Genomic DNA, 25,312 nt, shown 5'->3' with positions numbered 1-25,312 from the left:
GCACAAAAGAAAATCATGGAGACCCCAGTGCTGTGTACTGCTCGGCTGTCACAGCCAGGGTGCTGCCCTGGTGGGGTTTTCAGCCCCACCTCTAGAGAGCAGTACACAGAGGAGGCACTCCAAGAGTGGCTGTGGGTGCTCCCCAGCAATGTTGGAATTGGGGTTCTGGGGGAACTAGGCAGCAGCCCCAAATGTCTCCTATGGCCTGACTGCCTTATGTCTTCAGGGTCCATATGCAGACTGGGCTGTTGGCAGCCTCAGCTGACACAGGGAAACGAGGGGCCAAAAAGAGTGGTGTAGACAGTAAATGAGTTCACCCTGGCCAGGGAGTTGGCAGCACCTTCTGCAACAAGTGAGCCTGGGGAATGAGTGGAGGCCACTCCTGCAGATAAGACAGGTAGAGGCATCAAGTACCTTCCAATGTCCCGACCGTGCCACCCCTACTGTCTTAGCACCAGACGTGGAGGCTGGCAGGTCCATGAGGTCTCAGACTTTATCCTGGGGGAAGCGTGAGATGGAAATGACCACCAAGGTGCGTGAACTCCCTGGCCTCACTTGACAGCTCCTGCTCATCACCCAGGAAGTCAGCCAGGGCCTGCTTCTTGGCCAGCTCCCGATGCACTGGTGTCAGCTCAGCATATCACAGCCCCACAGAGCCCTCTGCCCAGTTTCCTCCCCAGTACGGACCAGACAGCCTGCTGAGACGTTTTGTCTACACAGGATGCTCAGCGGAGGCTCAGGTCCAGTGTTTGCCATCAACCCAACCCCTTCCACAGGCACCCACACCAGCAGGGAGGACAGAGGGGGCAGGGAGGCAGTGACTCGCCCTCACTGCCCCTCAGAGCAGATTGGAGGTGGGAGCGCTCTGAACACACGTCTGCTGCCTAGCGCTCTCCTGGCCACCTTTTTCTTCTGTCCCAGATTCCACCCTTGCCTCAGCCCCCTTCCCCTCCTTCTTTTGGTCATTAAAAAAAAAAAGTTATTTTTTTTTTCCAAATAAGCAAGATGGACTCAAACTTTGCAACCTCCCAATGTATGAAATAAACATTATTCCTAATGAGGCTCTGGGAAAGTGCTCACCTGTGAACTTGGCCGAGGATTATGGAGGAAAGAAAAAGTCTTAGGAACTTGATCGAGTGCTAGAGCTTGCTGGGGTTTTTAGGTTGAGTTGTGTATTACATTTCTTTTCCATAGTAAGGCCAGTTTGAATAATCCGCCCTGGCCGATCAGGCCATGCCTGAAAGGGGAGACCTAGGGCTGCTTGCTGACTCTGGTTCAGGGGTTGCCATCTGGGTGCTAGGCAACAGCTGGGTAGGAGGCGCCATTTCTAGAATGTTCTTTTCTGAGAACTCATCCCCTTCTCTGATGGTCCCCACAAAGCAGAAGCAGAACATGGGGGATCTCTTAGTTTGAGGTAGAGACCCAGAGAAGAACGGGAAGATGCTAGAGGGATGCTGACAGTTAGAAGGTAATATGACTGCGTTCTCCAAGACAAACATCTTCCCCTTTGGAGTCCAAGCCTGCTCGTTGGCTTGTGTTCATCTCTGTAATACTTCTATGGGAAAAGAAAGACCTTCATGCAGGCAGAGCATCAGTGGCTCTCTGTCTCGCCTCCCCTGCCTTGTGGGTATTGCACTCCCTTCCCCAAGCTGTTGCTCACAGCCAGTGTTCACCTGTAGGCACGGCGGTGACTCATTCACAGGATGACGGAGGTCCCCCTGAGAGTGTGTACCTGGGACTGCCACGCTGTTTCCCACTGAAGTCCCAGAGTCTCTGCCCAGTGTGTGTCCGAACACGCAGGCGCATCAGTAACATTTTGTTTCCCCTTTCTTGAAACTTTACCTCCCAGTTTCCATCTGAATGCATTTAATGGTGACAAAATCAAACAAGTTCCCCTACTCCCTGGTGATGACATGAACTTCCCCAGGCACTCCTGTTCCCACAGAGATCTGGATAAAAGGCTTCATAGCATCCAGCAGTGTGGACTGCCATTTCTGAGCTGTGACAGCTCCACGGCCCAGGCTGCCATCCCCCGCCAAACTGTCCAGTCCCTCCACGCGGTACATAGCCCTGCATCAGGGGTTCAGCCTACCTTTTGCTCAGGAACTGTTCAGTGTCACTTATCATTTAACATAAGCCACCAAACAGCAGCTCCCTGGTGGCACTGAGGTTTGTCAGAGGTTCTCTTGAACAAGTGACTTAGCTGTGACCTCAGAAGTCTTGGCTCTGGCGCATAAGGTCTTTGCACCAAAACAGGCTCGGTGCCCACAGAGATAATCACCTCTTGTAATATCCACACAATCATCTCATTGTCAAAGCACAAGCAATGCAGAAATGGAGAAAATGCCACAATGGGGTTGCCCCATGGTTCAGCTAACCCGGGATTCTGCTTCCGGCGGAGGGCACCTTGGGACGCCTTGGGAGAGCTGGTCCCAGGCCTTGCTCTGGAGGCCTGTGCTCCGGCAACCCTCGCCACCAGTTTGTCCTGTCCAACTCCTTTGTCCTTTAAACCTCAACCAGGGAAGCTCTCCGGAGCTCCCTCGTGTCCCCACCGTGGGCTGTAACATCCCTCTTGCTCCTGACACGTGGCTGCTGGCCTCTGCAGAAGCTCCCCAAGGCTCAAGACCTGCCAGGAGCCACACTTCTTACAGGAGCGCTCCGGTGCCACAGGGTGCTTGCTGGTGTTTGGGCTTTTCTTCAGCTAACAGAGGGTGGCTTTTTAGAGCTCTGGGTGCTTCAGAGCTGGCTTCCCGGTGGCCTGGAGCTGTGGGGCTGGGCAGACTGCCTGCAGGAGAGGGCTTGTCCGAATCTCCAGGGCCATCAGAAGTCACTCCCAGGAAATGGGCCATATATCTGACATTTTCCAAATAATTAAGGGAGATAGCAAAGAACTCTCTTCTTGGTTCATCCTGGAGAAAGGAACTTTGTCGTGCAGGATTTGGAGTGTCCCAGCCACAGCAGAGGGGCGAGCTGGGAGAGCCTCTGGTCATATACCCACTACGCCCAGGGCTGCCCGCGTTGCCTAAATTTCTGAGGGGTTTAATTGGGCACGGCACTACCTCGGGTCCAGGGGGACTTCGGGGTGGCTTTTTTCCCCAGACTTAAAGTCTTTCTCCACTGCTGACTCACATGTTAATTATTGCTTTCCACAGAGTTGCACTAACTGCACTCACCTGCCTGCGTGTTATACAACTGTATTATCCGCCAGGGCTCAGGCTGGCTGGCTGCAGTGTCACCGGCCAACCCTTCTGAACTGTGGGGACAGCGAGCTTCACACATTCACACACACACACACACACACACACGTACACACACAGCCCGCTTAGCAGTGCCACAGAAGAGGTGCCAAAGGTACTGGGCCGGTCAGAGGAAACGGAGTGAGATGCTAAGTCCTTTGACTAAAATCCCCCTGGAAGAGCGACCGCATGTCCGTGGTTCCTGCCACCTGGCAGCATTAATGGACAGAACTGGTGTTTCCAAGAGAAGATCCCAACTTGTTTTCTGCTTGACTGCTGGGCTGGATAATGCAGTAAAAATGACATTATCACTAATAAAGGCGATTTGCAGAAATCGCTGACAGAACCCCAAAGGCAGAGATTTGCCATTAGCAGGTTCACCAGATAAGAGCAGCAGCAGGCCTCCGTTAACCTCCTCCTGGCCCGGGCTGTGCAGGCTCAGAGAGCAGACTTCTGCCATTGAAGTTCGCACTAATGCAGGTGTCTTGTTGCGAAACGTGGGCAGTTCCAGACGCGCGCTTGCTTCAAGATCTCTCGGGCTGTCAGTCATGGCGTTTCTCACTTATTTCCCTTTGTTTCACAGGCATGAAACTGTTGGGCAGCTTTTCTGGGGGTGGGGCAGTTGGCCCACTTTCTGACCTCCGGGTTGCATCACCAGAGGGGTTGAACCCTGGCCAAACCCTGCCACCCTCCCTGCTGGAAATCTGACTCCAGAAAGGGCACCTACACGTGTGGCGTGAGGGCTCCGGGCTGTGGGCAGGGTGGGGCCGTGGAGGTGGGATCCCAGGCAAAAACCACCCTGGCTTCCTGGGGGGGGGGGGGGGGGAGCCGTCCCCACCTGTGTCGGTGGCAGCTGGCTCACGGAGCACACCACCTGTGATGTGGACAGCAAACCCAGCCTGCTGTGTGCAGACATCCTTATGGTATAGGGGTCTGTTTGCCTCGGACCACAAGGCATCATGGGGGATTAAGTATCCCAGTGACCAGTGCAGGTGCCACCTGTGCATTCTCCGCTGGAAAGTGCCACCCATCAGGGCTCTGCAGTTCTCTCCTGTGGTTGGTGGGCCGTGGCCGGTCTCACTCCAGCAGCTCACTCCAGCATATCTGAAAGAGCTATGTGACGTCGTGGCCAGGGCCTGGGATCCCATTTTGTCTGTGTCCTCAGTTGGGGAGACCCTTAGAGAAGGGATAGCAAGGTGATGGTCATGGATAGCGTGGGTTCGTGGTCCAGTGTTGGGGCAGGGGTGTGGAGGATGCACCAGTATGGGCTGGGTGGGGGTGGCAGCCCCACGCTGGTTCTCTCAGGAGAGGGTTTGGAGGGCCAGAAAGGAAGGGACACAGAGCAGCTGGGGGCCTGGATGAACCACAGACAGGGGTGTGGACGAGGGGGGCAGTGGTGCACAGTATGGGCTGCTGGAGCTGTGGATTTAGTGGGAACTGAGTCTGGATGTGAGATGGGGCGAGCGTAGAGGAGCATGCTGAGCTGCGCGGGCGGCAGGAGCCACTGCCGTTGTTTTGAAAGGGGGAATGACACACTGAACGCGGGTCTGGAGGAAAGGGCAGTGGGCTGGTGAGCTGTTCTCCTTGGCCCGGATTCAGCCCGCATCCTCCTCCGTCAGGGGTGGAGGGGGCGAGGGGCAGGGGGGAAGCGGCCGGGAGACAGGGGCTGGAGTCTCTGGGAAGAAGCAGGAGTGCAGCCTGCGGAGGCTTGTGCAGGACCGTGGGTTTCATCCCATGGGTCACGTTGATGAGTTGTGCTCAGCAGGAATGCCTGGCGGAGGTCTCCGTGGACCTGTGGCAGCCCAGAGGGTTGCTGCCATATTTAGAGCTTCTAACAAGGGATTCGTTTTCCTTGGCTTCAGGGCAAAAAAAAAAAGGGGGGGGGGTTCTCACACTTGCTGTCCAGTGTGGCCAAAGCATGGGGGAGAGCAGGGCTGGCTGGAGTGAGGTTCCTGCACTGTCTGCCACCTGGCACCTGAACTGCTACTTAATTAGTCATCGAGGCAGGTGAGTCTCCTCTTGGCTCACTTCATCTACTGTCCTGGGTTGGTTAAAGCCCCCTGCTGGGCTTGGCACCTGGTGGGTCCCCAGCGCTGTGTAATGAGTGCGTTCTTCTCTGTGTGGCCAGGTGCCTCTGTCCAGCAGCATCTTTGTCCTATCATCTCTTCGGCCCTCCTAATCAACTCCCCCATCCCACTTCCCGCACGGAGCCTTCCCGGTCTCCTCCAGCCTCGCACACTTTCTCCTCCCAAACTCCTGCAGCACTGACCAAGTGACAGCTCGGCCAGTCCTCCAGGACGGAAGCCGCCTCTGTCCTGCGTGCTGCCAGCGGTCAGGAGTCGTTGCATGCTGAGTTCCACGGCTCACAGCTCCAGCCCGTGCAGAGGGAACCTGAGACTCTGTTAACGAGCGGAGGGAGCAAGCAATTCCTGGGGAGCACAGGAGCATAGTCCTCCCCCCCTCCCCACCCACTGCTGCTCAGCGTTCCCATCTGGGAGCATGATAGAAATTTGGGGGAAGACCCTTGTAATTTCCTGTGGCTTTTGTTGGCTTCTCTGCAAAGGAATGGATGTAGCTCCCTGTGTGTGCATGGGCGCCTCACTGCTTGCAGACAGAGGGAGCAGAGTTGGGAGAAAACATGTGCTTATGCTGTGTCTGAATCAGATCTCACAGAGCTGGACCCGGGGCTGCGGCACAGGCTCCAGATTAGAGTTCTGTGTCAAGGACCCTTGAGAGGGCTCTTTCTGCGTTTCTTTGCTTGGTTTTGTCTTCTCTTTCTCTCTCTCTCTTTTTTTTTTAATAGGGTTGAGGGGAGACCTTTTTTCTGCCAAGGGGCATTTGGGTATTTATAACATCATTCATGGATCATGCCAAGGGATCAACTTAAACATTAGCCTGCTGTAGATTTATTGAATTCCAAGTGCTGCCTGTGGTTGCCTCGGTGGGGCCAGACCACGTGATTTTGTGGTCCTTACACGGCCCACAGGCTGGACGTTCCCCACCCCGGGTAGGGGATAGGAGCAGGACAGAGAGCGAGAGAGCGAGCGAGCGAGTGAGTCAGTGCTTTTCTTCCCCCTCTCTTGCCGCTTTGAAAAACTGTAAACACCAGGCCCCAGCAGTTCTGGCGTCAAATTGGGATTAGTGGGCAGATCCTGGGATGTTTCCCTGTTACACGTGATCGAGCCTCACTCCTGATTAACACACGAGACGAACGGGATTCCCTTTGAAATTGAAGTGTCCGAGATAAGAGAGAGCAGACCCCTAAAATCATATTCTTGGCTGGAAAGTGAGATCTGACAACTGTCTTCCAGCGATGGTGTGTTTCCTTTCCTTTCATTTCATGCAGAATGGCTGACAACACTGCCCCTCCCTCCCGAGTGTGCCCGGCGCTGGCCCCCGCTGGCCCCCGCGGCAGCCCGGCTCTGTTTTCCCATGACACAGGGATTATTTTTGGCACAGCACATATTTTCTCTAATGCTGTTACCCACCCCCTCAGTCGCCTTTTGAGGAGCAGTGGTTCCGGGGGGCAACTCCATGTAAACCAGAGGGTGAGTGCCAGCCCCTGCCCGTGCAGGGAAAGGGGGAGTGGGCGAGAGGAGGGCGGCACCCCTGCCTTGAAGTGAGCAGGCCCTGCCCCTGAAAGAGCTTGCTTTCTCCAGCTCTGTGCTCGCCATTCATTCTCTGCCGGCGGCCGGAGGACCCAGCCATCCAGAGGTGCCGCTGGGGGCTGCACCTCGGGGACAGCATCTTAATGACTCGGCTTGGCCCGCGTGAGAACAGCCCCATTCAGAGCTGCGCGCTCCCCCGGCCTCTGTCCATAGAGTTCTCTTGTTCACACTGCAGGAGGAAATGGAGATTTGCAAGAGGGAGGCGGCCTTCCCCGGACTTTAACTCTTCCCTGAAGGAAGAGGTGCCGCAGAGCGCAACTCAAATCTCAGCTGGCCCAGCTGCAGCTCCCAGGGGAGGGGCGCGCCCAGGGCTGGGGCTGCAGGCCAAGGCAGCTGCAATCACTTTTTCTTTTCCTCTGTGAGAGGGAAAGGAGGAGCGTCAAGGGCACACTTGGCTTGTCCTTACAGTCAACGAACAAATATTTACCCAGTTTCCCTTCCCGGGCCCAAGGTCCTGCGAAGGATCCGCACAGGTAGAAGGTGTGGTGTTTGCACCACCCCCCTCCGCCGCCAGGTACTCAAAGTCCAGTTACAGCAGCGGGATGATTGCCTAGAAAGGCCAGCGAGACTGGAAGGCCAGGGAGTCGTGTGGGCAGGACACGCCATGGAGAAGGCATTAAGAAACAGGAAGGGATGCAGTGATACAGCGGGGACCCCGTGAAGGAGGAGGGGGACGCAGACCAGGGCTGAGCGAAGGCTCAGGAACACGCATGCTAACATGTGGATTTTAGCAACCTCCGGTGACAGTGGCGTCGGAGCAGCCTCGGCCCTGCTGGCTGACGTCCCCGTCGTATCTCTGGTCTCGAGTTCATGGGCCGCCCGCACCTCTCCAATCGTGAGGTTGCAGACCGTAAGAATTAGCCTCGTAGGAGAGCTTGATAGAAATGCGGAGTCTCAGGCCCCGGCCCAGAGCTGCTGCATCAGAAACGGTGTTGTCACAAGGCCCCAGGTGACTCAGTGGAGGTTGAGAAGCACCGGCTTGTGTGGCTCCGCAGGTAGTTGCCAGCCACATGAGTTCCGACTCCAGATTCGAGTCATGATAAAAATGTGCGTACGCACGCACACACACACACACACACACCTTTGAGTTTCCCTGAATCAATGGCTCTTCCTTGATGGAAACTTTAATGCTGCTGAAGAATTGGCTTCTGATTCCTACGAAAGAGCTAGAACAGCGAGAGGCTTGAGGGAATTTGCAGGGCAGCAGTCATGGAAGTGGTTTCTGTCCCATGTCTTCAACTCGCAGCCCTTGGGGCTGCTTACATAGCCTAGAGGACGCCAGAGGAGCAGGGGGTGGGGTCTCGTTAGGGGGAAATGACCACATGGGCATCTCCTAACTGGGATGTGGAGGGGAGGTTTGCACCCGTGAGGCCTTCCTGGAGGAAATGGAGTTGGGGGAGGTGAAGAAAAGTGGGGGCGATTTAGACGGAGGGGATGAGAGGTGTCTTCCAGGAGGGCCGTGGGGAGGGACAGCAGCCAGAAATAAGAGTCAGACACTAGAGGGGCACAGTTGGCGGCCCCTCGCTGCACCTGGCGGTGCTTGTTCAGGCTGAGGAGTCCCTGTCACATCCCAGGGATGTTTTCCTTTATCTTCCTGCTGTGCAATTGCTGGGTCAATTTTCTAGCTGAAGGCAGTGTCATAGGAGCAGGATGGTGGCACACGCGGAATGGTTTGAGCCAAACCACAGATTGTACTATTGGAAGCTTGTGGGATCCCAAGGGAGAAGGCTGCTAACAGGTAGAAGCCCTAAGGAAAAACTCCAACTCAGATCTGGCAGCAGCTGGGAGGCGGGGAAGTGAAGTGGCCCCAGGGAAAATGACCCGGTGAGAATGAAGCGCTCCACTGGGGCATCTGTGGGCTCTGCTACAGAAGTCGGAATCTGTAAAAAGACAGACATCTCCCAGCAGAGGAGAACCATGCCAGCGGCTGGCGTGCCAGTGAGGCGCTGATCTGAGGCGAGAGAGTAGACAGGAAAGCCCTCTTTGCTGCTTCTGAGGCCGAGAGCGTGTGTTCCCCCAAAGCTCGTCACGTTAAGTATCCTCCGAGGACTCTGCTCCTGCCAGGCACCTGCCTCATGGACTGATCGGTACCTTTCAAATCTGCAAACAGAGCCTGCTTCGTGGCACTGGCGGGGAGGTTGTCCAGTTGCAATCAGGAGTGTGAGGTTGAAGCTCCAGGGAGGAGGAGTGAGTCTTGCTCTGCCCCGGTGACGGCTGCGCATGCCTCACGTCCTGGGGCCACATCGGAAGATGCCATACCTACCTCTCAGGACTGCTGCAGGAGTAAGCCACTGGCAGCAGGACGGGAGTTCTTTAGTAACTGAAGAGCATTGCCTGCGGTGCTGGTGGCAGCACCAGCCGGCTCTCTGCTGGCTGAGGTTCACCAGTCCATTAGCTGGAGTCTGCACGGTGTCAGGAGTCACACCGTAGTGGGCATCAGAGGCCACAGAGAGCAGTGGACAGCAGGCAGGTGTCCCTGCCCCTGCTCGCTTTGTCTCCCCTTTTCATGGGTGAAGATGTACGCAGTCTTCCCTAAACATCACCATGCTGGGTGTAGTAGGAGGCGGGATTCCAGGGAATCCCCCAAGTTCAGGAACGTTGGTCGTCCCTCTCCAGGTGTCCTAACCTGGATGTGGCATGAGGAGAGAGCTGGTGCCTGGGTCGGGAAGGAGGGGACCCTGCCGCACACTGCCCCAGCCCCTCTCCCGGCTCCACAGCTGTCCTGGCGGTGGTGGCCCTGAGGAGGCTGGTGCCGGCCATTCTCATGGTGAGGGCGGCCCAGGAGCCAACGGCAAGCTGCATACCCGTCATCTTGCACGGTCACACACTGAAAAGCAACATCTGATCCAAAGATCACCATCATATCTAGAACAGCTGAAAACTGGGAACCATACCTGAAAAATAATATGGAGATAGAAAATGCGTTGTGGTCCGCCTACAGAATCTGACGTTGCTGGTTATTGTGGGTATTTGGACGGCATTCTTAATAATGTGATGTTAAATAAAGGGAGCCAAGTGAGGATCCACAAATCCACTGACATCTCAACTTGTTTCCTTTGAATCTCTCCGTATTTTCAAAGCTTCTATACCAAATATGCTGTGTTCTTATCTCTACTGAAGCAATACTGTAGAAGGAAATGGTCAGAAAACACAGGATTGTAAGAGGCATCCGATTCTAGTGCTGCCTGTTCACCTGGCCTTGAAAAAGTCAGATGTCAGGGGTTTTGTTCCAGCTCTGTGTATCCCCATTATCTTTCTAAGCCTCAGTTTTCTCCATCTCTAAAGTGGGGATAATGGTGGCTGCTCCTCCTGTCCTCCTTTTGGGGGGGTTGATGATTGATTTACAGATTCACTTACAGTGCCCTGCATGAACTGCAATGTGTGATACAAACGGGAGGGGGTTCATGAGCCCAAACCCCTCCCGGCTCACACTGTGAGTCTCCCAGGAGCTCTGGAATGAACCCAGGCTCTCCCTCAGCAGCCCAGCTTTAGCTCGGACTCCCAAGCCTCTTCCTGCCACTTTGTACCATGTAAACCACTAGGGTGTAGGGAAGGGGCTCTCTCTCTGCTAGGTGTTTGCTGGCAGCCGTCTACTGTGCGTTCACCGGGGAGGGAGCCCCTCCCAAGCTCCCAGGCTTTATTCTTCTGAACAAGCCTGGTTGGGCTTTGGCTTCATACTCTGTCTCTTCTTTCCTGACAGTACATGAATATGTTCATGAACCCCATTTGGGCTGTTAACAGCAAAACACATAAAGTGTGTGGCTTCGACACAACAGGGATTTGTTCCTCACAGTCCTAGTCATTGGAAAGTCCAAGATTACGGTGTTCTGGGTGAGGGCCCACTGTCTGGCTCACAGAGGGTTCCAGGGAGTATTAGGGGCAAGGGATCTGCCTTGGGCCTCTTTTCTAGGAGTACAAATCCCATCAAGACGGTCCCACCCTTGGGACCTAATCACCTTTTTAAGTTTCACTTTCAAATACTATCTCACTGGGGGTGAGGATTTCAACATACGAATTTGGGGGCAGGGGTGGGGCACAGACTTCCCGGTCAGAGTATCTGCCAAGACAAGACTCGTGCTTGTGAAACTAGGCACGACTGCGTCACAGTTACTCCTGTCCACGCACAGCTTTTCCCAGCAGGGTTAGGGACTGCACATGTCCTCAAATTACATAAGGAGCTGGGTCATCTGGAGCCCCAGATGGGCTGCACGATAATTGAATCTTCTGCTGTCTCCTCCAAGGCTGCCTGGAGTGGAGAAGGCCCGCAGATAAGCATCTCCAGTGTGCCCCGAGCAGAATTGACCATTAGAGGGCCGAGCTGGGTGGGCACCAGACATTACTGTCATCCCTGAATGCAGTGCAGACCCTCTGCTCCAGGGACACAGACCCTCCGAGTGGCTCAGCGAGCTGGGGCGCAGGCGCAGAGGAGGGAAGATCGGGAGGTTGAGAGGTTGAGACACTTTCCAGGATTCCTCCTTCAGGGAAGGAGCGAAAGCATCTGCTCCCGTTTGAGACATTCCAGCCGTCGGTCGTCGTCCCTCGTCCTCGCCCGCTGCTTTAGGACTTTGACAAACCAGCCTGTGTCTCCCAGCCGGGCTGGGACCCAGACCGCGCCCCTCATGAGACGTGTGTGCATTCCAGTACATGGGCTGGTGCTCCTCTCCCCTCGCCAGGTCTGTCTGAGCTGCCAGCTCCCTCCTGAGTCTGATGGTTTCATCCCTGCTTTTCTGACTGCTCCCATCGGTTCCCTTCCCTCTGCTACATCACAGTTCCCTGCCTTTGGACAGACGTCAGAGTGCTTCCAGAACGGGGCCCCTGGAACTCAGCCTTCATGTCAGTCGTTTTTGTGCCGTCCTTTGGATTGCCCCGAGAGCCAAGACTGTTCTTTTGAATGTCTTCCATTGTGGCCAGGCCTTATCGTTGGAGAGCACATTGTATTCTTTCAAACAATCGCCACCCATCCGCAGCCAAGTCCAATGGCCAGAGGAGTGGGTAGGCCAGAGCATATTGTTTTAGGGTTGAAAATGAAGTGTGTGCTATGAAGCATTACACCTGGTTTCCTTCTGTGGCTCTGAAGTCACTCCTGAAAGGACCTCCCCAGATGTGCAGAGCTGTGGCCACCGCAGCAGAACACATCTACAGCCCTCTCCAGAGGGGGCTGTCCTGAAGGGTCTTTCACGTCGCTTCTGTTTCATGTCTCTGTCTGGTGACTTTTGCCTCCTCCTTTCTGTCAGTCCCAGCATCTGGTACAGTGATGGTCACCGCAACACCCAGACAAGTACCTGTTTGGTGTACGATGGCGACTCCAAATTTGCTGGACACATGAATGTGTACACAGTGCACGCTAAGGGAGAAGGGGGTGGAGAGGCTCTAGGAGTGAACCTCAATTTCGTTCCTCCATGACTGGTGATCCCAGGCTGGGAAATCTGTGTGTTCATTAACCTCCTGGCGTTTGTAATGCAGGCTCATGTTGTGAGTCCCAGCTCTGCACAAATGGGGCTGAAAACCCTGCATGGTTTACGTACGGGTCCTGTGATTGTTTATGAAATGCACCTAGCTCGTCCCACTGCTCAGTGCATGTCAGCTTCCTTTTCCTCCTGCACCACTGAGAAGCAGAATGCACAGCTGTTTGCATCTCCAAAAATACCTTTCTCCAAATTCTACCAAAAAAAAAAAAAAGTGCTAAAGAGTGGATCTCAGCCTTGGCTACGAAGGAGAATCCCACAGGCAGCCTTAGAACCCGACGCCCAGCCTGCACCCTGAACTTGTTAAGTAGAAGTCCCCCCAGGGATAGAGCCCAGGCATCAGGCTCTACCTGCTCCTCTGGGAGTCCAATGAGCACCAAGATTGAGAACCACTAGCTTTGATTCTGCTTTGATTTAACCTACAAAGCCATCAGCTACCTAGGGTGGGACAGCAGATTCTGGGTCTCGGAAGCTTGGTTCATTTCTCCCTCCAGGTGGCCCTCATGCAGCAGCCACCTGGCCTCACTGAAGGGTCACTATCTACCCCTCCCCCACCCCACTTGACCTTCATTTCTGCCATTCATAGCCTATGCAGATTGGCATAAGCTTAGAATTTCACCACCATCCTAATGCAGTCTGGCTCCAATGGCTTCAGGGCTGTGTCTCCCTAACCTGCCGAAATCCATTCTGCTCTAAGCTGGTTAACCCTGCAGGCCTGTAGACATACGGTCTGGATCCCCCATGGCCACAGGCATCAGGCACGTGAATCCTAACTGTTGTAAAGGGCAAGAGCTCATAACTTAAGAAGCAGCTGCTCCCCTTGGTGCTGCTGGAGGCCTCTGGGGCCCAGGGCAGGCTGTTCTCACCGGGAAGCCAGACTCCAAGATCACCTCCACCGAGAGCAGAGTCCCGGGGACGTTAACAGTGTGCCTTGGGATCCTCAGGTCACCCTGGCACCAAATGATTCAAAATAACATGAGAAGGCTTTGCACAAAAAGGTTTTTCCTGGTTGAGTGACAGGATGTATGAGGATACTTAGAAGTGGTCCTGGAAAAGGCACACTATGAGAAAAGCTGCATGCATTTCATTTTTTACACTAAGATGAACTATTTTTCCATAGTTTTTGAAAACTTTTATTAATAAAAAGATAACATATTTCATGTAGTTTATAGTTACAATTCTAATATAATGATACTTCCCCCTCCTTCCATGAAGTTTTTTTTTTAAGATTTATTTGTTTGAAAGGCAGAGTTACAGAGAGGCAGAGGCACAGAGAGAGAGAGAAAGAGGTCTTCCACCTGCTGGTTCACTCCCCAGATGACTGCAATGGCTGGAGCTACGCTGACACGAAGCCAGGAGCCAGGAGCTTCCTCTGGGTCTCCCATGTGGGTGCAGGGGCCCAAGGACTGGGGCCATCTTCTGCTGCTTTCCCAGGCCATAGCAGAGAGCTGGATTGGAAGTGGAACAGCTAGGATTCGAACTGGTACCCATATGGGATGCCGGCACTGCAGGTGGTGGCTTTACCCACTACACCACAGTGCTGGCCCCTCCATGAACTTTTTAAAACTCTTATTTGCCTTCTTTCTGAGAGGCAGAGAGAGAGAGAATGAGAGAGGTTGAGTGTTCCCATCCACGGGATCTTTCCCCCATGTCTGTATCCTTCAGGGCTGAAGCAGGGAGCCAGGAATTCAACCCAGGTCTCCCACGTAGGGAGTAGAAACCCAACTACTGGAGCCATCACCTGCTGCCTCCCAGGGTACACATTAGAAGGAAGCTAGATTCGGGAGCCAGAGCTGGCTGTCAAACCCGACACTCTAACATCAGACGTGGGCATTTTAACCTAGCTAGGCCAAATGGCCACCCTTCCCAGAGTTTTTTGAATTACCCTTGTATCTGCTGAGCCTTTTGGACAGTTTTGTTGCATCTTTTGGCTGGCTGCCTGATCCCTAAGAGGTTGCCTCATCTACCTGGGAACAGATGCTTTAGAATGTAGGTTTCCAGCTTAGGAGAGTAAGTATAAATTTGTGCATATGAAAATGTCAAAAAGTAAACCAAATGTATCAGAAGCGGCTTGTTTTCCACATGCACAGGGCTAGACCTCTGCCACACATAGAGAGCTCTGTGGACTCCCGTCTGACCATACCCGTCACAAGCATCCTGCCGTACTGGAGGATGCACCTGCCAAGGCCCCCAGAATTGGGTCCCCTTCTTATCCTTCATGTCCTCTTTGAACTCGGATATTGGTTCTTAATCCTACTTCTCAGGTCCCAGGTCATTTTGTGGGGTAGCAGAGCCTCCCCCACCCCCTGCCACACACAGAGAGCTATAGAATCCTTGTTACTGTATTCTTTTCAAATCATAGCCTTCCTCTTCTTCTCATACACACATCCAGTGCATGGGAAAATGTCTAACAAGGCGAGGGCCTGTGAGAGCTGTACACTGAACAGGAGCTCCCTTGCCGCCAGTGGAAAACAACTTGTTCTTGGAGCTAGATTTGAGACAATGTCTTTAGAAACTCATTTCCACTCCCCCAGGCTTTATCTCCTCATCTATGATACGAGGTTAATAGTTCTGATTGCTCAGGGTAGTTGTGAGAATCAAATGAGCATATATTTTTTTAAAAAGTGCTTGCTGAGCTCCCGAACGTGTAAGGGCATTGTTATTAATCCCTGTAGGTTCTGATGAAATCTTGCCTCCTGAGTTGCCTTCCTTGTCCTTGTTGGTGACACCAACTTGTTTCCTGTCCCAGCCTCCTGTAGTGTTTGTTGTCTGCACTTATTTCTTTGGTTGCTGGAGCCGTTTCAAGTTGTTGAGCCCCTGCCTAGATTGCACACTCATGGGGAACAAGGAGTGTGCACGCTACTCACTGTCTCGAGCGCGGGAACCACTTCTGGGACAGGTGCAGCTTTCTGCTGTGCCCTCTGCGTAGCCAACCTGGTGGGAGCCGGAGGACCACCACCAAAGACAGGAGGGGAAACAAAGGAAAACCATCGAAATTTAGAATCAGAAACACATTTCTGAGCCTTTTCCAGTAATTCTGAAAATTTAGGATTTAAGCACTTGTTTCAGAGAAAACAAGGAGTTCTACTAGCATGTAGATTTTAGAATTCTCACTAAAAGTATTGATGTGTTGTAGTTAATTCTAGGACCCATCTAGGGAGAGAAAAGAAAGGACAAGTATTTTAGGAAATGAGACAACTCATTGGCCTCGGAAGATTCAGCGGTGTGACACGAGGAACGGGTCAGGGGCTGCCTGCCTGATGCACACCCCTGTGCCCAGTCTGGGTCAAGCCTGGGTGTGGTCAGAGCTCCAGTTAGGCAGAGGAGGAGCCATGGATATCTGGTGTGACGTCACCTTTGGCAGAGCACTTTCTAATACTCCCAGCCTTCCCTTTCATCTCATCTGACCCTGATAAGTAAGATCTGAGGTTCCCCATTGCACAGGTGAGGCCATCAGGGCCTAGAGAATGTGTTTTCCTGTCCAAAACCAGAGATGCACCAGTGTCCAATCATTGAGACGCCGCCACTGCTCCCTTCCAGTCGCCTGCACTGTTTGTGACTAAGTAATCGTGGAGGGGAAGTGGTGTGCACCCCCAGCAGAGGGGCTGGGGGCAGGTGTGTGTGTGGGTGGGGGTGGGGTTCTTGTCCTCATACCTGGTGTTCATGATTCCTGTTCCTCCCTGTTGATAATTAGGTGATGGCAATGTTACCGATTGCTGCCTGTTCCTCCCAGCGTCCACATCACACAGATAGCTCTGGACTGTGTCAAGGTTAACTAGATAACCTAATTAAGGCTGTGTTAGTCCCAGGGTGCTACTGCTGAAAACAAGGTAGCTAAAATGGAGCTCGCAACTTTTAAACCAAGAGTCTGCCCCAAACCCTCAGTCTTTCTTTTTTTCTAACTGTTAGGATGTTGCTGTTTCTTTATCATTTTCCAAAGCTTCAGTCCCCTTACAGTAAGCAATGAAAAGACTGGTGGCCTAGGAAGAGAAGGGTTCTAGCTCTGCTACTAGTGGTAGCTGGATTGCTCTAGGAAAGTAGTTTAACCTGGGTGGTACTCAGTCACTACCCACCTCACATGGGTATAAGGATGGACTTAACAGGGAGCACCTGTGTGTCGTGGGACTGCTGCATATTGGCTGCTAATTGACTGTGAGCTCTCCGGGGGTTGATGGCTTTGTGACCTTGGGCAAATGACTTAGTCTGGCTGGGCCTCCATCTTCGCATCTGTAAATTGTGCCAGCAGCACCTGCCATGGTGTGTGGTGAAGAGGCCTGTGACGAGATTATAGAGACGGGCACCAATGCAGGCACGTGGCTGAAGGGACTCAGCAGCGCTCAGCTCTCATGCGCCATGGCCAGACAGAGCTACACGAGGCACAGACCTACCTGGGTCTTCTTCCCTGCCCCCTTGGCCCTTCCCTCTAAGGGAAGGGGTGGCAAAGGGAAGGTTCGTGCAGGGGGATGTTGCCATTGAGGCCACAGCCTGTGGCTCCTCTAGATGCCCCTAGTGACCGCTTATGTGTTGATGGCACTTTTGTTGGTGCTGGAGAATGGAGTCCAGCAGCTTTTAAAATCTGGTTCTCTTGAACCAAGGTGTGCCATGTCCCCGTCGCACTTGAGGGACCCCACACACCTGCCCCTACGTCTCCCACGGAGGTTGGGACTCCAGTGCAAATGGAAGGGACTAGGAGAGAAGCTCCCACTACAGATCTGCCTGGAAAAGCTGCCCCTCTGAGGGCAGGGCCCGGGAGGGTAGGGGTACACGTGACATGGGAGCCCCGGGAACGGGGAAGCAGGAGTGAAAGGACCGAAAAAAGGGAGACAAGACAAGGAGAGTGAGGACCCTCCTTTCCCCAGTTCCGCTGAAGGCTCTCCCTGGCCCTGCTGACGCCCGAGTATGCACCCTGGACCCGCCCAGGGAGCTGCACCTCTGTCTTCGTGAAGTCAAAGCAGAGCTTCTACCCCAAACCACGAAGGGTTTGAGAGGTGTCGCCACATTCTGTGACTCCCAGAATACTGACTTCTGTCCGGAGAGCAGGCTGCAAAATAAATGGGCACGAAGTGGGAAGACAGGGCAGAGGGAGGGAGGCAGGTGCAGGATGTGTCCTCTCTCCCTCCCTGCAGCTGCTGAGTGGGAGACGGGCTGCGGCTCCGTGTTGCACAGCATCTGTGCCCACTCCCTGGTGTCACTGAGGGGTGGAGCTGTTCCCCCTGGGGCGCTCTCCATGTCCACTGTGGAGACTCTCCCTGGGGCAAGAAGGATGTAAGACCCAGCACTGGGCCTGGCTCTTTCTGAGTGTCTCTTCCCCAGAGAGGGAGCGCCGCGAGGCAGTACCACAGGGCCTTCGACACAGCCCTGTTGGGTTCCTCAGCCTTCCCTGCCCACCCTCGGACACTCACCCTGTCCCCGGGTAATCCAGGACCAGGCTGAGGCCTTGCCAGTCAGCCTAACCAGCATGACTCTGCTGAGCACCCCTCACGGGAGGCCCCAGGCTGGCGCCCGTGGGAGCAGGCGAGGCGGTGGGCGGTTGGGAAGACGCTGCACAGGTGGAGGCAGCACTGACGGTTGTGCGGCCGCTTGCGCGGGGCTCCCAGCGCAATTCCAGGAGAGGGTCTGGCTGCACTGTGGGCGGGGGCTACCTGGACCAGGGGGGTGCTAATATGACAGTGACCTCTGAGAGAATGACTGCCTTGCTCCCTGTTTAGGAGTAGCTCGGAGAGGAGGAAGGAGAAGTCCCGCGATGCGGCGAGGTGCCGGCGGAGCAAGGAGACGGAGGTGTTCTACGAGCTGGCCCACGAGCTGCCCCTGCCGCACAGCGTCAGCTCCCACCTGGACAAGGCCTCCATCATGCGGCTGGCCATCAGCTTCCTGCGGACACACAAGCTCCTCAGCTCAGGTGAGGCCTCCCTGGCAGGTTGCGACTCGGGGCCCCTGTTGTACCAGAGGCAGAGGTCTTCCTGCCCGTCCAGCCCGCTCTGCAAAACCTGTACCCACAGGGATGCCCCTAGTGGTCAGTGGTCCCTTCATGTCCAGCATCTCCCGTCCAGCAGGGGCCTCTGCCGGTGACCCCCAGCCATGGGATGAGCGAAGGCCAGGATGGAGCGAGAACAGCTTCTGCTGGTTTCCCAGTTCCATTGCCCCCAATTGGGAGACCCCCTGGGCCAAGTAGCCTGAATCGGGGGCAGCATTTTAGTCTTGTCTCCCAGCTCCTTCTGCAGCGTGGCAGAGAAAGGGCTCCCTCTTACCAGCTAGTGAGGCCACTTGGGCTCCAAGTGTGGGTTTCTCCAGCCGTAATGTGGGGTTAATGACGCTGCACAGGGTGTCCGTGTGGCTGGACTGGGACATGGCCCCCCTGCACTCATGTGTAAAGCATCGTCCCCCACCCCTCCCGCCAGAGCACAGATGAGTTCTCACCCTCCCTGGGATCTGCAGCCTACAGGTTCACAAAACACTGTTTGTTTTCCTAAGAGAGTGAGCATTCTTCAACAAACCATTTCCTGTTAGTTCTGACCCCAGAGAGGTGGCCCGAGAAGTCTCCCAGTGACAAATCTCATTGAGTTCCTCAGTCCTGTGGTGCCCCACCCCATCCCAGGTGGGCAGTGTCCACAGGGGTGAGAGAGCAGGAGGCTCTGTGGCCCGCGTTCAGTTTTCCTGAGTGCGCATGGCACTTGCAGAAGGGCCCACTCTGCCATCCTGTGCCGCGGCGGCTGTTCTGGGAGCCCGGCCCTGGGCGGGGGGACTCCAGGCCAGTGTGTGCTATTCCAGGCTCTGCAGCACAGGAAGGATATGGGAGGAACGCTCCGAGCAAAGCAGACAACAGCTCTGTGGGCCCAGGGGTTACAGGGTGGGCTGTATTGCAGACCGATGGAGGCCAGGTGTGCAGTCTCTGAAAAGCAGGCACTCTATAAATACTTCCAAGGATGCAGGGCACCGCAGGGTCATGGTCACAGGTGCCCCAGAAAGGGGGAACAGCCGGCTGGCAGCCTCTTGGGCAAGGCTGGGGCTGCTGCCCCGTAGAAGGAGGGCTGCGAAACTCTTAGAGTGCTCGGTCCCTCCTTCTTTTGAAGGGGCTGGTCTTCCTGGAGACGCCGTGTGGGAATGCTGGGGTCGTCTTTACGGAGTAGGCAGTAGGGGATCTAATGACTAGGTTGACACCCAGGACCAGGTCCTGTGCTTCCCTCCTATGGGACTTGGAAGTCTGCTCTTAGATATTAAATCCTTTGGGTTAACCATTGCCTCTGTCACCAGCACTCCCATTCCTTAGTGAGCAGAAGGCCCTCGAAGGCATGCCTGCTAATCCTGGGGTCTGGGGTGTCTTTCCGACTGCCTTGGCTCATGTAGGGCACTCATCCTTGTTTCACAGATCAGCTCAGGTTGTTCAGAGTCATACATGGAACATGTGGTCCGTCTGCACCTAGAGTTCAAGTCCTCTTGAATCCACGTGCATGAGATGGACAGAGAATGGCAGGAGCCGTCAGAAGGCCTGGACAGAGGAGAACATTGATCAAGGCAGGGAAGGCAAATGGAGGCCGCTGGGGCTGGCCCCAAGGTCCTCGCCTGCTCGGAGGGCTGTGTCTATACTTCCTGTGGCTGCTGCAGCACCCGCGGGCCCTGCCCAGCCCCACACGAGCCTGCTCTTCCTTCTCAGTGGCCCCGGGGAGGGAGGCTGAGCCCTCCGGGCACACGTGCGGCTCAGTGGGCCTCCGTGTGCCAGATAGCCCCGTGGAGTGGGCTCACGGTGGGCTGTCACAGGTCCTGGCTCAGGAGCTGCTGAAAGTGATAGACACGAACCGCCTGTCCCGCGGTCATGCTTGGCCACGGGCTGCCCAGAGCCCTCAGCATGGCAGCTCTGGGCTTCTCTGTCCCAAGGAAAGAAGGGGCGGAAAAGGACACAAAGTTCTGCTTCTGGCCATCTGGCCCCGGTGTCCTTGACGGACAAGCTGTCAGGAGATGAGCACAGCGGAGGGGAAGTGGCGGTGGCAGCTCAAGAGCCCCCTTCCTCCGCCTTCTCTCCCAGGCTCCTGCCGCCTGCTCTCCAGACTGGCTGTTGAAACGAATTTTCAGAAACTACGTGAGACAGGCTCTTGGGGGGGGGGGGGGGAGGAAGCAAACACCCCGTAGTTTGTTCTGTGTGGTGCGGGCAGCATGATGGATACAAGTGCAGGGTGGTGGGCAGATGGAGCAGCCTTCGGGTCTCAGTGTGGCTGCTCTGCAACCTTGTACAAATCTCTCTTGCTGGTTGAGCCGAAGTCTCCTCATCAGCACCCAGGGGACTGCCAGTGCTTGGCCTGCAGGGCTGTGTGAGGGCTGAGGCTATGGGAGACCAGGGAGGCCTGCACCTGCACTGAGCAAGGGAGCGCTTAGAAACAAAAACAACGTCAACAGGCCTACTGACTTCTTGAAGTCACTGTCCGAGAAAACCCAGAGGCCACGCTCCCCGTCCGCAGTCTCTGTCAGAATGCAAAGCTGCCCTCGGCTTTCCCAAGCCCAGCAGCCCCAGTGTCCTGACTTAAGCCTTGCCAACAGAGGTGAGTGCCAGCCTCGGCGCACTGTGCAATAGGAAATGGCCGGTTGCATACCTCAGCGTTCAAAAGGCTAACAAATACCAGGTTTTGCCTCAGCAAAGCTGCTGCTTTACTTAGTAACACGCTGCCCTTTGATTCTCACAGTAGGCCACTCCGTGTGGGAATGTTGGAGAGGAAGCCTCAGCACTAAGAAAGCCGGGCTGTGGGTCTGGGCGGCCGAGTGAGATCCGTATCGCAGGAAGCAGAGCCAAACAATAGCCCTGTGATACTAGCGTCCCGGCTGGGCCTGGCCCAGGGCTCGCTCTGACGGGAACCTCAGTGGGAACCCCACTTGACGGTCCTCTTGCCGGGGCAGCCAGCAAGGGCCCCAAGTGCAGAATCTGCTCCTTGCACAGTGCCCAGGGCAAAGTGGGCGTCCCGGCGCTCAGACACGGTGAAATGGGATTTGTCCAAGAGAGCGCCGGAGACCAACACCCAGCGAGGTTTCTGAAGAGAAATGTCAGGTTTATTTTGGAGTCGCTGGCATTTGCCTGGGGAGAACATCAGCGTTAACAGCAGAGATTATGAGTTCCCGATCGCTAGACCAGCAAGGGAGAGACATGAAAACGTGGGGCGAGCCGTGGTGAAGTGCTTGCTGTGACCTTGCCGGGCAGCAAAGGCGGGGCACGGAGAGGGAGGCGGCCGGGGCACGTGTGGTTTCTGGCGCCCTCTTAGGGCCCCTGCTTCCAGATTCTTCTCCTGGGGTTTCACACACACACACCCCTGTTTGTCCCAGCCCCTCCCCCAACCCCCTCCTAACCAAGGCCTTTCTCTCCTATTTGGAAAGAGGCCAACAAGCTGATTGATGCGAGGCCATCAGGGGCAGCGAGCAGCTGCTGCCTTGGAGGTGCTGACCCTTGGTCAGGTTGTTCCCTTCATTAAACCAGAAGACTGGACATTGACAGGGTTTCCCTGGCCCAGCCCTGTGCCGGGACCTAGGCACAGGGAGAGGGGCTAGGATCAGAGATTGCACAGTGATCTCGGAAAGGGGACCTGCAGGGCTTCCTGGGAGCCCAGCTAACTCAGATGGGGTCCAGCTCCTTCTGCAGAAAGTGGGAGCATGGCCCAAGCCTGCTGATGGTGGGACTTAAAGGGATGGTGTTGAGAACGATAGCGAAGCAGTGTCCGCCTGACACAGCTGAGCCAGGAAGGCTTTGAGCAGAGCCGGAGCAGCCCTGAACTTCGCAGAGTAGGAAAGAGAGAGGACAAAGGTCCATGCTGGGATGAACTGGGAGGCAGCCACCTGGTCTCAGGGACCCAGTCGGGAGGCGTCTGCCCTGCCTGCCTGCTCACCCCAGATGCCCAGCTCCTGTGCCCATGCCCTCCCGCCCCACATGGGTGGTGCTGCCTAAAGGAAATGAGCGATACTCCGGAAAAAGTGCTCCGAAGCCTCGGCCGGCGCATATCCTGGACGTGGAAAGTCATCAAAGGCTGTTTACCAGGCCTATTTTGAGCATTGAAGAATCCTGGACTCTCCACGTGGGGCGTATTCCGTCTTAGCAGAGTGCTGCTGGCCACTGGTTCACATAAAGCGAGCCTTGGACACCTAGACCCTGGGGCAGCTTAGTGACCCCATCAGCAGCCGGCCGAGGCCCCACTGTGGGCTCCTCACTGTAGTCTGCACTCAGGGTTTGTTTCTTTTTCTTTTATTTATTTATTTTTTTGACAGGCAGAGTTAGACACAGAGAGAGAGAGAGAGACAGAGAAAGATCTTCCTTTTCCATTGATTCACCCCCCAAATGGCTGCTACGGCCAGCATGCTGCACCGATCCAAAGCCAGGAGCCAGGTGCTTCCTCCTGGTCTCCCATGGGGGTGCAGGGCCCAAGGACTTGGGCCATCCTCCACTGCCTTCCTGGGCCACAGCAGAGAGCTGGACTGGAAGAGGAGCAACAAGGACAGATTCTGGCGCCCTGACTGGGACTAGAACCCGGGGTGCCGGCGCCACAGGCAGAAGATTAGCCTAGTGAGTCGTGGTGCTGGACAGAAAATATTTTAAAGCACTTGGGTCATCCTCCACTGCTTTCCCAGGCACATGAGCAGGGAGCTGAATCAGAAGTGGAGTAGCTGGGACTCGAACTGGCTCCCATCTGGGATGCTGGCGCTGCAGGCAGCAGCTTTACCCACTATGCCATAGCGCTGGCCCTGGGGTTTAACTCTTGATTATTATGCAACCTTCCAGCAGTCTTTGTCACCCCCCACCCCCCACCACCACCACTATCACCACAGGGACTGGTTGTTTTGTGCCTAGCCTAGGGCACACTATCACCACAGGGACTGGTTGTTTTGTGCCTAGCCCAGGGCGCACACACAGTAGAAGCTGGATAACTATGGAAAGGGTACGTGCATTTTCCCGTATACCTAAGGCTAGTCCAATGTGAATGGCACATTAGAAATGTGTCGGGAGGTGATGGGAGCCCCTTGGTGAGGCCCTGCCTCCTGGCTGTGCAGCATTCACCCTGATTGCCAAGCCAGGATCCCAGGAGCTCCCTGGAGGATAAGCAGATGCTGTGGGAGCAAGTAGTGCTGCTGTCTCGTGGTCCCTGGGGCTGGCCGCTGGCTTCCTGGTCCTGCAGCCTCTGCGACTTCCCTTCCATGGCACTCGGTTTCCCTGCTAGACCTCTCCCTCCCTCTCAGAAGTGGGCTGACGGGCTGGTAGAGCAGATTTCGCCACCTCCTGGAAGCAAGTGTGCTAGGCACAGGTGGACACCAGTTTGGTTGTACTGGAACTGTTAAAAACAGGAAGTGTTCAGCAAAACTATTTCCCCTGGGCCCAGTTAGCCCAAATAGGATTGTTTTTGGACTACTCCAGATTTTGAAGTCAATGTTACCACTGAGATCAAAGAAATAGAAAATTGCCCCTCGATAGACCAGAAACCACAGGACTGCCTCTGCTCATCTAGACAAGGTGGTCACCGATGGCGTGTGATGTTTAAATGGCGCCCACAACTCTTCCTCCCCACTCCCCAGTAAGTCTGCAGTAGACTAATTTCGCCAACGTCAGGGTCACTTGTGGGAGTCTGAGTTAAGGCAGGGCGTCTCAGCATGTGCTCCTGGGAGCAACAGCATCTACGTCAAGTGCAAGCGTCTCAGAAGGCAGATGCCTTGGGCCACCTGGGTCCCCCAGAATGGGACACTCTCGGGGGAGGGCCCTTCCACAGCCTGGCTTCCTGGGGTGTAGCCTGGGCAGTCTCAGCCGTGTCCACACTCAGAAGGCCTCAGGTTTGGTGTGATCTTTCCGTAAGTGGTCCTGAATTTTTCCTTTGCTCTCGGCCCTGCAAATCGTGCCACCCTGCTGGGCCCAGCAGTCTTGGGGTTAGCCAGTCCTCCGGGTGATTCAGAAGGCTCTGGGCTGAGTCACTGTCTCTTCTACAGCCACTGTAGGACATTGACATTGGCAGCTGCATCACCCACACCTGAACTGGCATTTCTCCGTGAGTCCGGCTGACTAGTTAGCTGAGACAGACCCTCTCAGGGGTCAGCTGCAGGTGCGGTGTAAGGCAGTTCCCATAGGGTCCTCCCCTGCATAGGGCTGACTGCCCTGGCCAGGGCATGAAGAGCAAAGACTTTCCCTCAATTGGTTGCGCCATGTCACATTAGCAAAACAGAGTGGCCACGGCGATACAGCTCTGTGCTTTGAGGGCCTGTGCAGAAAGATCCGCAGCTGTGACCCCAGTCCGTACTCTGATGCCTGGTCCCCAGCGGTGCCATCAAAACCCCTTGGTAGGAACATCTCCTAACCTGGGTTTTTTTTTCTTCATCGGGAGTAATGGCAGATAGCCTAGAGCTTCAAGTTAGAGCTTGAGGAAAAGGAGAATGAAATAAACCAGCGCCCCTGCAAAAAGGCTCCTGCACCTCACTGCCCAGTGTCCATGCACCCTGGCCGAGTGGCCCGTACAGCTGGCTGCGTTTTACTCTCCCTAGACTCCCTTTAGTTAAAGTGTGTGCTGGCTTTTACAAAGGACACCTCACTTCCTGATCTCTTGTGCTGCAAATCAAGCAGGGTATACTGCTACTGAGGTTTAAACCCCAGAGAGCCAAATATAAATATTTATAAGTAAGGGTGTGTTTGGAGTCAAGTAATGGAGGAGGAGGATACAAGTGGGGCTGAAATGCATCCTGTTGTCTCGGGATAAAAACCCAGAGCCTGGGCCCCCGAGGCGTTTCTGGCTGGTGAGCAGTGTCTGCGTTCTGCAAATGGCAGAGGTGTACTTGAGGGGCCTGGGCTCTCAGAGTGTGGGTGGTTTGGGTGGTGGTTTGCCCATACCGCCCCTGTCCAGTCTGCCCGGTGCAGTGGCCGCCTCTGTTTTGACCGTCCTGCGTGCCATCGCCAGATTGCCGGGCTTTCGTCTGCCTGCTATGCCCTTGCTCCTTTGCC

The 25,312-nt window shown here is 55.1% G+C and overlaps 1 protein-coding gene across 1 annotated transcript in view; it reads left to right on the top strand.

Moving 5' to 3' along the window:
• EPAS1 (endothelial PAS domain protein 1) overlaps positions 1–25,312 on the top strand; it is an 80,657-nt gene that overhangs the window by 27,333 nt on the left and 28,012 nt on the right. The window contains exon 2 of the mRNA XM_008254453.4: positions 18,078–18,268. Coding sequence (XP_008252675.1) covers positions 18,078–18,268 — 191 coding nt within the window. The remainder of the gene's footprint in view (positions 1–18,077; positions 18,269–25,312) is intronic.

Source organism: Oryctolagus cuniculus, chromosome 2 (genome assembly GCF_964237555.1).
Source record: "Oryctolagus cuniculus chromosome 2, mOryCun1.1, whole genome shotgun sequence".
Classification (NCBI taxonomy): domain Eukaryota; kingdom Metazoa; phylum Chordata; class Mammalia; order Lagomorpha; family Leporidae; genus Oryctolagus; species Oryctolagus cuniculus.
The sequence above is the reverse complement of the archived record's forward strand: the minus strand, read 5'-3'. Positions and strand labels throughout refer to the sequence as shown.